At 35.3% G+C, this 14,553-nt stretch overlaps 2 protein-coding genes across 2 annotated transcripts; one reads left to right on the top strand and one right to left on the bottom strand.

Moving 5' to 3' along the window:
• Positions 1-615: 615 nt before the first annotated feature.
• On the bottom strand, positions 616-2,506 carry LOC109244097 (LRR receptor-like serine/threonine-protein kinase ERL1). Its single transcript, XM_019411131.1, has one exon. The coding sequence runs from the start codon at positions 2,138-2,140 to the stop codon at positions 917-919; it is 1,224 nt and encodes a 407-aa protein (XP_019266676.1). The 5' UTR covers positions 2,141-2,506; the 3' UTR covers positions 616-916.
• Positions 2,507-8,963: 6,457 nt separating this feature from the next.
• Positions 8,964-12,752, top strand: LOC109244099 (protein phosphatase methylesterase 1-like). The gene is made up of 5 exons (XM_019411133.1): positions 8,964-9,329; positions 9,917-9,997; positions 11,813-11,885; positions 11,969-12,046; positions 12,418-12,752. The coding sequence occupies exons 1-5, from the start codon at positions 9,247-9,249 to the stop codon at positions 12,454-12,456; spliced, it is 354 nt and encodes a 117-aa protein (XP_019266678.1). The 5' UTR covers positions 8,964-9,246; the 3' UTR covers positions 12,457-12,752.
• The last annotated feature ends 1,801 nt before the right edge of the window (positions 12,753-14,553 follow it).

The raw sequence follows: 14,553 nt of genomic DNA, 5'->3' as shown, positions 1-14,553 counted from the left end.
TCCATTCTCAGTTGCTGTAAACAGGAAAAGGAGACAACATCAACACTAGGCCTGGACAAAGATGCACGTACTTATACACCCACTCAACACTTGGATTTTGAACGTTAGATAACACCATAATAACATGCACAGAGAAAACACATAAAACAATCATTGTTGAAAGGAATTACTAACGTATAGAACTCAGAGACGGATTCAGAATTTGTAGCAAGTAGTTCTACTGCATCGCGATACTTACTACTCCTTTATGACAACAACAACAACAACTTTGTACTTGATGTAACGATACGATTTCCAAAATTGTTCAACATGCATATAGATCGAGCAAGATTGCATTTGTACACACTGCCGTTACCTTCTATCCGCCATTGGAGAACCCTTTCAAACAGCCTTCTTTGATCAGCTTGTAAAACAACAACAACAACAATAACAACAACAACACACCAGTGAAATTCCATAAGTGGGATGGGTAAAGTGTACGCAGACCTTACACCTACCTTATGACGGTGGAGAGATAGTTTGACGGTGGAGAGATAGTTTTTGAAAGACCCTCGGCTCAAAAGAAGTAAAAATGAAGCAATACATAGACAGTAACAACACAATAAAACAAGAAGATAGATAATTTCCTTGGAATTGACAACTGTAAATCCAATTATATTCCAAGAAATTGAATAAGCAACAAATTGTTATAGCTAATCACCAAATGAAATGCCAAAATTGATAGTCACACTTTGGCTTACCATAAAAACATAACATAAAAATAACAGGATGGTCACTCTACCCCCTTCCCTTTTACTCTAATTTTCTCTCCTTTATGCACATTTACTTTTTTATTTTTTAACCTCATAGTAATTTCACCCAAAAAAATTAATAAATCAACGAATCAAATACAAAGAAACACATTAACAACCATATTTTATCCAGTAATATTGTTTGTTTTGTCACCCTTTTGCCCTTTCCACTCCACACACTGATCTGTAGGCCTACTCTTCTGCTTCCCGGCTTTCAACGGACAAGCGGTCTGCACCGGTGGAATCATGCAATTATACTGCAAACATAATGAACTGCTGACCGGAATTTCCACCGTCGGATTTATCTCAATCCCCGTCAGGAAATTATGCTGTACATACAAAACCTGCATTCCAGCCGATAATAACCGGTCCACCAAAACCGCTGGCACCTGACCAGTGAACCGGTTATTATTCAAATACAAATTCTGCACATTAGAAAACAATGGCGATATCTCCCCAAAAAACCTGTTAAAACTGATATCCACCGTCGGAATAGTGACTTGTGACATGGGTAAAATCGGACCGGTAAATAAATTCCTCTGTAGCTGAAGATTTGTGAGTGGAAAAGTAAACAAAATCCCGGGAATGCAGCCGGTGAACCGGTTCAAGCTGAGATCAAGATAGTTCAACTGGTTCAGCCGAGTTAACAGAAAATCAACTGGACCGGTAAACTGATTCCATGATAATGACAAGTATTCAAGAGAAGAAGGAAGCGACATAGGCAAAAGAGTACCAGAAAGTTCGTTATGTTTAAGGTCTAAACGGGTTAATCTTTGAGAAACAAAAGGTGGGATCGAACCGGACAAATGGTTGTGACAAAGTATAACGTTGGATAATGCTGGAAGTGCACCAATAGCCCAAGGAATATTTCCAGTTAACTGATTAAAACTAAGATCAAGAGTTTGTAGCTCCCGGAGCTGACCCAATGACGCCGGAATATCGCCGGAGAGAAAGTTCCGACTAACTCCAAGAAACCTTAAGTTCTTCAACTGAGACAAACTTTCGGGTAATGCACCGGTTATCCGACCCGGAACTACAGTAAACTCAGCAAGGGAAGAAAGTTTCCCAATAGAAGGATCCAAAGTTCCGGTTAGACCCGGTGATCCAGCTCTCGGGTCACCAAGATTCAATGCGATCACTTTATCTCCATCACAGTAAACTCCAGCAAAATTACAAGGCTCAGAAGTAAAATCCCACGAAGCAAAATAATTCGAACCGGGTAAATCATCTAAGCTTTTTCGAATAGCTTGTAATGCCAAGAAATCAATAGGGTCTAAAATCCCATATACAAAGAAACTATTTTTAAGAACAAAAAGTAAGGGAGTCAAAAATACAAAGAATGGTACCATAATTACCGTATAGATGAAGAGAAGAATGATACAAAGGAACTTATATAAGGTAAAGACTGAAACTTTTTGGTTTGTTTGGTTTACTTTTCCGTGAGAAGCAAAGAGTTCTCGTGTCAAATGGGACCTGGTGAAAGCTTTAATGGAGACCAACAGCAAAAGAAAAAAAAAGTAGCTTCACAGAAAAGCAAAGCAAAAGCTTTTGTTTATGGTTGAATCAATGAATCTTATTCAACACAATTGGTATAAGATTATTTGGTTTTTTTTTTGGTGGCTTAGGAGAGAAGAAGGTGGAAGAAGTGAAATGAGAATAGCAGATACAGAGTTATTGTTTCTACGGTCACTTTCTTGTGTGTGTACAAGACAGGAGGTACAGAGTTAATGTTTTTTTACTTATTTTTTGTTATTGTTAATGTTGTGTTTTACTTGTTCATCGGGAAGAGGTGTGGATGGCCAAACGGTTGTACGTGCCTAGCTGGATATCACGAGCCTTAGGTTTGGAGTGACAGATCATCAGGTTCGGTGATTTGGACGAGGTCCACGTGACCTTATGCTTGCACAATCATCAAAGTGTATTTTTTTACTCTCTTTATATTTTTTACTTTTCCTTTTTTATTTTCATTTTTTTTGTTTAATTAGTTTTCTCTAGTGTAGTTAAGTACTACGATATTTTTTTTTACTACAAATGTATTTTGGTCAATGAAACATTTCTAGATGTCTTAGTTTCTGCCTATCACTTGCTTCCCAATTAGTTTTCATATCTGGTAGAGTCTTTGTGTTATGTTTAACAGAATGTTACATGTGCACTCAATTTTGGGCTGTATCTATCACCAAAAGGTATTAGGTTTGAGTCGTGAGAATGAATAACTTATCCGACATAAAATTTTGATTAGTGGAGCCAATAAATTCTAGATACCAAATGGTTATAAAAAGAACTTTGCGCTCTATATGTTCCATATAGTGCATTGATTTTACATATTTATTCAATTTCACGTTACCGGATCATTATCAGATCACATTAAATTAATGTTGCCATAACTCCATAACCTCCACAATCTCCTTGTTTTTTGGTTAGTTTCGTGTTAATTCTGATATTGCTTTGCTCAGCTTAGTACTGGATAGTGGATCCCCTTCTTCCCAAGGGCGTAGCTAGAAGCCTAGAAATTCGGTCGAATTCAGTAGCTTTTGTTCAAATAATATATTTGTATAAAGAAATTCATTAAATATGTACGAATATTAAATTTAGTTATCAGTTATTAGTAAATTCCAAAACGCACAAAGTCGAAATTCTGTTTTCGCTACTGCTTCTTCCAACAAACATAAAACTGATAAAGGGATAATAATAAGGTCACTTAGAAATTGCACATCTAATCAAAAAAGTTGTGGTAATAATCTTATCGCTATCCTAGGTATAAATGCTTAATTAGTTGAAGTTTCATTGTCACGCTTAAAACGGGGGGGGGGGGGGGGGGGGGGGGAAGACAGAAATTTCTGTGTGTTATCTTTGTTCATAGCGGCTAAGTGTGTCTGGTTGAGATGTTTACACAAATTAAGTAAAAATTAAAGGTGGTGAAACAGATCTTATATTCCATGTCTTATTTTTTCTACCATAAAATAAACCAGTCAAATCGCTCTCTCTGATTTATCCGTATGAGATTGCATGCAATAAGTATGGCGGCTACAGTACAGTCTCATTCGTAGCCATGCAAGCAATTAGCAGTCAGTCAACAACACGGAGGAACTGTGAGAAGAAAAGCAAAGGGCAGCTGATGGACGGTGCGATTTGTTGCACTTGATAGTCGGTGCTATTATAATATTCGGCAAAGAGCCAAATATACTCGTGAGAAAAGTTTAAATATATCGTTCGTTATTATGTCATAATATTATTAGTTTAAATATACTCTTCTTTTGTTAAGTTTGTCCAAGTTAGACATCTAATCCTACATGGCACTGATATTTGATGATGTGGATGCCACATAGCATGCCACCTCAGCACACCTAATCCATATATATAAGACTAAAATTTGAAATCCAATATTTTAATGGCAACGGTAATGGTGGCAATAGTGGTGGAGGGGAAGAAAATTTTAGTGGTGGAAAAAAAAAAACAGAAAGGGAGGGGTAAAATGGGTTAGGGGCGCTGAGGTGGAAAGCCATGTGGCATCCACCTTATCAAATGTCAGTGGGATGTAGGATTGGATGTCCACTTTGGACAAACTTAACGAAAAAGGGGTATATTTGAACCAATAGTATAACAACATGGGTATATACGGAATCAAAGTATAACGAGGGGTACACTTAAACCTTTTCTGATAGTATAGGGATAGATATGGGCCATCTCCATATAATATTTGTCTAATTTATATTTAATATGTGTATAATTATATATAATCAATATATAATCTATTTATACCCAGCTCAAAAAAGTAAACAATGTAAAGATCCAATTTCTCAGTAGGGCCTTTTATGCCACCTTTGGGGCCTAGTTGGAATGGCCCTATAGCCTTCTTCATGGAGTAGTTTCCCAATATAGTTGTTTATAGAGATTGGAAAAATGATTTTGATATAAACTTTGATAAGTATCATTTTATTTAATTGATGACAAGATATTATTTGTTAAAAATAAACAGTTGAATTTCTTTGATATAGGTGAAATTTCTAATGAATGGACAAAAAAGTGTTTAAAAGTAATTTTAGGTAATAAGAACATGAAGATTAGTAGATATCGGAAGGGAAGTGATATTTCAAGAATTAACAGAGAGTAGTGGTGTGGGATGAGATCGGGAGAGAGCCACGAAAAAATGAAACTGTATAGCCGCGCTTAAAATAATAGCTAAAATATATATATTTGTATGTTATATACAAAAAATTATACAAATTTTATACAATTTTTCAGCTACCGAATATAAATAATTTATGGCACGGACTCAAAGGTGATCATACCCCGAAAGTCACATCAAATAGATTCTAAAGTGTCTAATAATCAGTTAATATGGCCCAAGTACATGTTATAGAGTAATGATATTTGCTTTTAAGGAAATGGGGCTTCAGTACTCTTCAATTCTTCATAATAGTGACTAGAGGTTGTTATAATATTATGATTTCTCATTCCCCACCATTTGTTGCTCAGTTTCAAAATTCAAGCCAAAGCAAAGTAGTTACAAATGATTCTTTTTTTGTGTTAAAAAAAGAAGAAAAATGTCTCCTTCCAATATTCTTAAATCCAATAAAAGCCTCTCTCCTTTGTCACTATTTTCCCTTTCTTTCTTTTTCCCCAAAAGAACAATTATAAAGGTCGTTATATATGTTTCAATAACCTAACAGTTCAAAGGTGAGCAAACAAAAGGGTGGTCGATATAATTAGCTGATGAATATGTCCCAATTCCCAACTATATCATTTGACTAATAATAATTGATGCCCAATTCTACAATTATTGAGTTATAAGACATTTGCTTTTATAAAAGCCAAAAGATGCCCAAGATTTATAGATACTTCAAACAGAAATAAAGGAAGAGAAAAAGAAAGATTTGTATAATTTGAAAAACAAAGCAAGCTACCTGTTAGTATACCATATCTTGGACTATATACTTAAATTTGTTATTAATGTATATATATAAATATTTCTTATAATTGATGAGAAAGATAAAAAAAATTAAGTTTGTATTGTGCTAATACCATTTTATTGAGTTGGTTATCTTATGTATGTGTTTAAAGTTAGACGTTGGTATTACAAAGGTTTAATTGAATTAATGAAATTCCGTTTCTCTCCGTTTTGTCTAATTTTCAAGGTAAACGAAACTTATCTTAATATTCATAATCAGTGTCTTAAAAGGCAGGGGCGTGAGGCGAGCGTATTACTTAATACGGGCGAGACAAAAGCCTCGAGACACGGGGCGTAAGCCTCACAGTTTTTAAATTTATGAATTAGTAATATAGCATTATAACACAATAAAAATATAAAAGATACATTAAAAGTTCAAAAAACTAAAAACAAATAAAGAAACTCATATAAAATAAAAGATTTAGCATGTTTTACAAGTATAAATAATACCATATTATTAAAGTTACAATGAAATATAAATTAACTATAACCTCTTAACTTTCAAACAATTAAAAATTATAATTCTTAAAAAATATTATCAAACTCCATATTTTACCTCTTTAAAAGTAATAAATACTCAATAAATTTTATCAATGTAATTTAAATATTACTCCTTCATGAGTAAATATAAAATTAATTTTAAATAGTAAACAAAAAATGTATGATAATTTTGAGAGAAATAGAATTAAGCCATGAAGATCTATTAAATAAAGATATAAATTTTGGTCATCTATTTTGGAAGAAATATTCAAATGATATTCACCCTCACGATGTTTTCAATTAGTAAATATGCAATACTATGGTTCGTTATTTGAGTTATTCACAGTTTTTATATTCCTATAGATAAAAAGAACTTTAATCATTCATTTGTTAAAGAATTTTAAGAGTCAATAGTGCAAATTAATGAATTCAACACATGATTTGCATAGGAACTTTTGCGCGAGTCTCGGGCGTTGAGCGTTAGGTGTGTTAAGGGCGCACAGTCGAGCGCTTGGGGGCGTAAGCCTCATAGAACTAAGCCTCACACATGAGTCTCAGGGCGTTTTGATAGTGCCCTGCCTCGGGCTCGTCCCAGCCTCTTAAAACACTGTTCATAATCTATCCCCATTCCTTTCTCCCTAAAAATCAATATAGAAGTTTCTAAATAAAAAAAAAACCTTCCTTTCCTCTTCCATTCTCCTTAACTTCAATCCAAAACATATTCATTAGAGGACATATTTTGGGGATTATATAATGCTTAAGCTTTACATTCAAGAAGTAAGAATATACCTAACACATTACTCTTTCTTTGATCGTCCCCTATATTTATGATTGTATCAAAAGGACAAATGTACCTCACAAATAATAATGTTTGACAAACAAAAATCTTGGGCCACTTTTTTGGGCAGAAATGTAAATTAGTCTAGGCAATACAATGATTATTTCTCTCAGCAAATATTGTTCCCTAGGTTTTGAGACTATTACTAAGTAGTCATCTTTAAGTCTTAACCAAACAAATGTGCATAGCTCCCAAATTATGAAGGCAAACCACTTTCCTCATGATTATATATAGTGTTACCTAAAAAAGGCCATTTTTTCCTTTACATCATCAGCAAAACCAGCAATAATTTTTTTTTTAGTTTAACTATTTGATATTCAAAATTCATCGATCCAATTAATTTTGATTCGGGCTGAATAGGCTTACAAATTAGGAGGAGAAAGGGGGTGCATGGGAAAGGAAGCACTCTCTCAAAAAGTTGGTCATTCTCAGGTTTGAACCTGAAATCTCATATTAAGAGTGGAGGAATCCTAACCATATCATCGAATCCTCGGTTGAGCATTTGGCCATACTTAATATATTCAGAACTGCTAAACCTAATTTTATTCATATATGCTTATACAAAGTTGCATGTTACTTCTGCTCTTTTCTAGCATGTACCATCATTATAACTTACAAGTATAGCCAACCGAAACAATTAGAACAATGATACTCACTACCTAAGAAATTAATTAATGAAGAGTGAGGATATATAGTAGGTTATTGGAGTTTGGAACTGTAGCAAACGTAATCTTTACGATAACTCATGTTACCAAACCATTCTTTCATTTTGACATCTATGTCAAGAATATTTTGGTCTTGATATCAGAAACATCCTCTCTGTCTTTAAAGGATAATGGTAAGATTGCGTACACACTACTCGTTCCACACCGCACGTACGGGATTGAGTTGTCTCTGCTTTTATAAGGTAGAAGTAAGAGTGCGTATACACTACGCTCGCCCAGTGGCGGAGCCACCTTATAGGAAGGGGTGTCAAATGACATCCCTTCGCGGGGAAAATATACTGTGTAGGTAGGTAAAAAATAAATTATATGTATATATACTATGTATTAACTCCCGTTAATTTTTTGGTATGTTTACTTTTATATATTTTGACACTCCTTAATTAAAATTCTGGCTCCGCAGCCAGACCCAACGTATGGGATTAAGCTGGGTTTGTTGTTGTTGTATGATGGTCTTAATATTTCAGTTAAAAACCTTCAAAATTAATGTGTTACTTGTTAGTAAACTGTATTTGTAAAATAATTCTGGAAATATAAATGAATATAAACAGAAACGAACATAAACAGAAATGTCAGAAAACCAATTCGAGCTCACTGAATTCACAGTGTTTCCTTAAGGAATTTAATCCCCTCCTAGTACCCAAGGTTATTGATTATTTCCTCCCAGGATAGAACGAATTACACACTGGTGTAGTGGTACTTCAAACCCCAGCGTTTCAGCGAACACAAAATTCGGTAGCAAATCACACTTATTTTTTGCTTTGTTTGATGCTAAAAGTATGCAGAAGAAGGAGAAGAAACTCAGAAAATCGTAGTGAAATTATGAGCAGAATAGTGTTGTATTTATAGCCAAAGTTGGGCTGAAATCTGAAGAGGTGCAACTCTTCAGAATGGTTGTTTATGCAAAACGCCCACAGCATAAATGCCATTACATAAATGGTCATTTACTCANCTGCGCAGTTTATGCTTCAGGTTGTGTCTGCTCTTTAGCTATTCAGTAAGTTTTTGTACATGAGAAGACTCTTATGTTGTATTGTTTTGCTATGTCATCTTCTTGATGCCTTTTAATGAAATTACTCTTCATCAAAAAAAAACTGTTCTGGTTCTCTAACAATTAAAAAGAAAAGCCTTTTTATTTTCTTCTCCTTTGCTTGTGATCTTGAAGGTTATGGTCGTCATTCATTCAGCTAGATAGCGGTAATGCTGAAAATTATTATGTCAAACAGAATGAATATTTAGTCTTTTTATGATAAGTAAGACATGAATTATATTTTAAACAGCACCAAGAAAGCACTGGGAAGTTACAGATTTTAATGGACTTGCTCCTTTAAATATGTAAGGGGCCTCTGGAGTTCGATACATTGATTAAATCATGTAGTATAATTTTCTTACTACACCAAATATTCATTAGTTGAAGACTTCTAAATTTACACTAGATATTGCTTCTGATCTTTCTTCAGAACACCAATGATTTCTTTCCGACCCAATTGGTTACAGCTGCCTTCACATTGGAAGGCATCTATGTTGCCCAAACAAAGTCAATCCCAACGGTAAACTTATCCTTAGTTTGAGTTATTATTGAAGTGGCCTTCAATCATTGAATTGTCTGCAAAATGCTTAGTGTTCTACATTGGTAGAAGTGCGTATTCTTGTAACTCTTTCCTTTAAAGAAAACCAAACCAAAAGGTAGTAGAGCAAGATACTTTTGCGATTTATTATGAACACTAAAAGCACTCAGAATGAAAAGGACTAATTGTTAAATTTTTATGATCGTCGAGCCCCAAGCTTGTGGTCCTGCTCTGAGTGTGTGTTCGCTCAAATTAATCACATGATTGCAATGCAAAACAAATGACTGATAATCTCTTAGCTAGTCTCACAATATAGCACCTGCTGCACAAGTTAAAGCTCCTTTTCAAATAAATTTGTTCTTTTTATTCCGTCAGGGTTTCTCTAACTGCTACGGTGCTTTTAGAATGGCATTGACTATATGTAGACTCGAGAAGTTCTCTTAATTTTGCAGTCTGTGTCATGCTTCCAGAGGTCTGACACCTAGTGCTGACCAGGAAGCTGAGCATCTTGTTTTCCATTTTCCAGCATATGTCAATTTGAACCTGAAATTATAATGCTCTTGTTTCAGGTACGAAGGCCTTTCAGAAAAGTTTTTGTCATCTCCTGTTCCAAAGATATTGCTGTTAGCTGGGACAGACAGACTTGACAGGTTGTGTACTTCTCTCTGTATCGAAGGTCATGTGGAATTCTATAATTGCATATGCTTGTTAGCATGCATGCGAAGCTTCAACATTATGTGATTATGTATGAAACATGGTTCTGTATATTCCTTTTCTGATCTGTGGTTATGTAAGAGATGGTTCTTCTGTATATTCCTTTCTGATCCTACTTCTCAGTGAGTCATGTTGGAACAATTGATGTGCATGGCTTTCCTAACAATTGATGTGCATGGCTTTCCTAAACAATATAGTACTTGCAGATTCACTTGTAATGAGGAATTGCATGGCCATTCCTTCTGGCAAAAGTATCTCTAAATGCCAGCCAATTTCTCCCAGTTAGCTATTTACTAGTTGGGAATATGTATTATTCTTAACTGCTTACACAAAGCAGAATTGCCAAAGTCTGCTTAGAATCTCTAGAGACTTGTCACTATTCAGTATATGAAGAAACAAGCAGCAAACAGAGGAATTATCAGTGGAAGTAATAAAGGGCTGCCATTTGTCTATCAAATCACATAAGGATTACATTCCTATTAGTGCCATTGCATGTCCATGAACTAAAGAATTTATCATTTGTTTTCAGAAAAGTTTATTCTCCTTTAGCGCTCTTCTTACTACCACTAATGTAACTGAAATAGATATACAAAGATATTAGAGAAAACGGTGTGCTTATGTTTAACACTCTTTAACCATTTTATATAGGGTTCTCCGACCAAATCTCACCTAAGCAACTAACTTTCAGAACATGTAAGTGAAAATTACCTAGTTTTCAGTAGATAGACGTCTCTGTGATTTTTACTGCACACCAACAGTTTTCTGGTGGGAATACCCTTCATTGTAACTACCTTACTTTCTTCACCCCCCCCCCCCCCCCCCCCAAAAAAAAAAAAGAAAAAGAAGTCTCCATTCTAGCTTAAAGCTTGGATATACCATTGAATTTGTTAGAATTAAAACAACAACAATCACCCAGTATAATCCTACTAATGGGGTCTGGGGAGGGTAGTGTGTACGCACATCTTACCCCTACCTAGTGTTATCAAAGGTGAAAAGCGCAAAAAAACTCTAAGGTCCGTTGGGACTTTAAGCGCAAATAAAGCGTGGGCTTTAATGAAAAAAGGCGCAACGGGAGAAAAAGTAAAAATATGCATAGTAGTCCAAGAATAATCATTATAAGCATGAATAACAAATATATGGACAAAGAAATTTAAAAAAAAATCTATGATAAAGTGAGATATCAATTGTTTAAGGGCGCCTTTTTAGGATTACACTCATTGGCAAGGAAAAGTACGTGTTAGAGCTTTGATGCGACACTAAAGCACCCATAAAGCGAGGCGAAGCGCTCAACGTGTTTTGAGCCTCGCTTGAGGGCTTAAGCGCGCCTTTGACAACTCTGCCCCTACCCTGGGGTAGAGAGGCTGTTTCCAATAGATCCCGGCGTCCTTCCCTCCCAGAATTCCCCACCTTGCTCTTGGGGTGACACGAACTCACAACCTCTTGGTTGGAAGTGGAGAGTGCTTACCATCCGTGCAACCCACCCATTTGTTAGAATTAAGTTATATCCTATTTATGTTTTCCATGATGCTATACTCTATCAATATATTTTGTCCAGATATAATGTATTTTGCAACCCATTGTCATCAATGAGATACTACAAAATAGAATCTGCAGTTAAAATGGATTTCATTTTGTTCTATTAATAGATTATAAAAGCTTAAGTAGTAGCTATTGGGAACGCTTAAAGCTAGAAGCATGAACTAAGTCTTTCTCGTTTGTGTTCTAACTAATTTGTCCATTTATTGTTACAGAGCCCTCACAATAGGTCAAATGCAAGGGAAGTTCCAAATGGTGGTTGTCAGACACACAGGCCACGCTATACAGGTCCATTTTGGTTTTCTTAAGATGCCGGTTGTTGTAACTGAAATTGCAACTCCTGAATATTTGCTTGTCCTTGAACACTGCAGGAAGATGTTCCTGATGAATTTGCTACTTTGCTACTCAATTTCATTTCCCATAATCGAATAGGCCCACATGGAATTGAGGTTAGTTTCGAACTACTTTGAAGTGTCTGACATGATATTTTAAGATTCAAAAAGTTTTTTTCTCTCCTTATTTTACTTTTTTGGGTATGGTAAGACTCCACCCCATGTACCCTTAGACCGTAGTGAAGTCAAACCTCCGGCTTTATTGTTAGAGGTGGATGGTCTTTATCACTAGGCTGTTCCTCATCGAATTCCAAATGCTTTTGCTCTTCAATATCTTGGTTTCCTTTGGGAATAAAGCATAGTTTAATTGTGTTACATGTTTGGGATTTGAGGCATAGTTGTTGTTGTTGTTGGCAATGTTACATGTAAGTATATCATTTTCTTACAACTTTCGTTAACAATGCATTTTGACGTGACTTTGCTTGCAGATACCTGGACTTCGTCGAGCCCCTCAGTCAACACCTTGAATACTGGACTGCTGCGGAATAAGAATTTAATAGTTCCTATTTGTAACTTCTAGTTGCTTGCGCCGGAGGATCCTTTGGGAGCATGTAGGCGAATATTTTAATAGAGATTGTACATAGAGTTGTCAGCTATAATAAATTTTCGATTTGGCAAACAAGACCATTTTAAAAAGTCACCTTTTGTTTCTTCAAGATTAAACTTGTACAGTTGCTTGTCTCGAGGGAAACCATCTCTGAAGCTGAGGAACTCAAGGATTGAAAACACAAGTTCTTCCCATGAATCAACAACATTAATTATCAATGTCACTAAAGTTATTTTTTGGTTATCCATATGAATGATACTAACCATACGCTCTTGTTTTCATGATACTGACATAGAAAAGAGGTTGCTTGGTTGGCACTTGGTTCACAGCGAGTCGAATCATAACGTCTCACATGCATTTGTGTGACAATAGAATTTGCGTAGTGGTTTATTTGTCCGATTCTTTTAGTAACACGCTGATCCTTTCCTTTGCCTGACAGTCACAATTATCAAACCCATTGACATTGAGCATACAACTATCAAAGCCTAGAGGTATGCAGGTACATTTCTCCTAGTAGGGAATGTTTAATGTTTCGAAACGAGTTTTTAAACAAAATTATCCCTCAAGTATAGGACTAGATCTAATTTTGTCCTTGATACTTCACGTTGAGCACTTATTGTCAAATTTATTTTTATTAAAATGAAGCACATAAGACCAACTTAACGACAAGCACAAACAGAATGCATGTAACTAACAGCCCCATCACATGTGTATTGCAAATGACAGTAAAAACATGAGCCAAATAGAGGTCTGTCTTCCTAGATCACCATTTTCTCTCTTCACCCTTAATCAGATGCGGATCCAGGAATTGAAGGTTGCAGGTGCCACTACTTTATGCATATAATATATCCAGGGGCGAATATACATGACACCAAGCGGTATCACATGACATCGCTTCCACAAAAACTTTTACTAAATATATAATATATAAATAATAATTAAATTAAAAATAAAAATATTGGATATAATTACAAAAATTGACTTTGTCATTATAGTTATCTATTCATTTGTTCACTTCTTCAGATGTTGATACCATTTATGAAAATTGATGCGTACGCCTCTAAGTATTACCTTTAACTAGCTACATGACCGAATTGGAAGGAAGGGACAGTTCGGTTAGTTTATGGTTAACTCGAATAGGTCTTTCATTCACAAAGCAAATAAGTTCGATTTAGGTTCCTTTTTATTCATGAAAGAGTGTCTCCAATGAAATTTTTTGCTTAAAGAACAGCTTAATACTACATATTTTTTGTTTGACTAGATTAATTTACCTTTATCATTCTTGGGTTATTTTTTACATGTTAGTTGTCGAGTTATATGATAATATGTTTAAAGCGAAACCTTCAACGTTCAACCTATAATAATCAACCCAAAATGACTATTAATCAAGTTATTTTTTTCAAAAGCCAGTAGAAAAGACGATTCCAATTATATTCCAATATTTAAATTAATATTGTTTAATAAAAAAAGACATTATATGCTAACTAACTTACGTGACCCGTTAGCACCGGATGAATGACGCAAACGGGCTTCCCAAGAAGCCAGCCCGGGCCGGGGTCAGCATAGAATGAATGGGACGACCCTAATCTTGTGTTGCCTTTGCCAACTTATTGGGTTGCGGGCGGAGAATAGCGGACGTGGAGACTCTTTCGGCATAGCCAATTCAAAAAGGCGAGTGCAGCCTAGCTCACCCGACTCAACAATAGAAATCCCTGCAGTTCAGCCACCGGAAAAAATTGATCATGAATTAAGGTATAATAATAGAAAGTAGAAACAAAATAAAGACTGGTATACAAAAGTTTAAAAAATAAAGAAGAAGAGAGAAACTCAGCAAATAAAAGGAAGAAAAAAGAGGAAAAGAAAACGAAGAAAAAAAAGAGGAAAAAGAGGTGTGGCTAGGGCCCAATTGAAAATAAAGGAAAACCACGAAAAAGGAGAGAAACAAAGGAATAACGCTCCTGTAGGAATCGACCTTGCATTCACGAGGCCAATGATAGCTTTCAGAACAGACGCTGAA

This window comes from Nicotiana attenuata, unplaced genomic scaffold, assembly GCF_001879085.1.
Source record: "Nicotiana attenuata strain UT unplaced genomic scaffold, NIATTr2, whole genome shotgun sequence".
Taxonomy (NCBI): Eukaryota; Viridiplantae; Streptophyta; class Magnoliopsida; order Solanales; family Solanaceae; genus Nicotiana; species Nicotiana attenuata.
Note: the sequence above shows the minus strand (reverse complement) of the source record. Positions and strands in the feature narration are given on the sequence as shown.

Coding starts and splice junctions, on each gene's coding strand:
- LOC109244099 (XM_019411133.1), top strand. CDS start 9,247: ATGATTTCTTTCCGACCCAATTGGTTACAGCTGCCTTCACATTGGAAG. Junction 9,998..11,812: donor GGGACAGACAGACTTGACAG/GTTGTGTACTTC, acceptor TTATTGTTACAG/AGCCCTCACAATAGGTCAAA. Junction 11,886..11,968: donor ACACAGGCCACGCTATACAG/GTCCATTTTGGT, acceptor TGAACACTGCAG/GAAGATGTTCCTGATGAATT.
- LOC109244097 (XM_019411131.1), bottom strand. CDS start 2,140: ATGGTACCATTCTTTGTATTTTTGACTCCCTTACTTTTTGTTCTTAAA.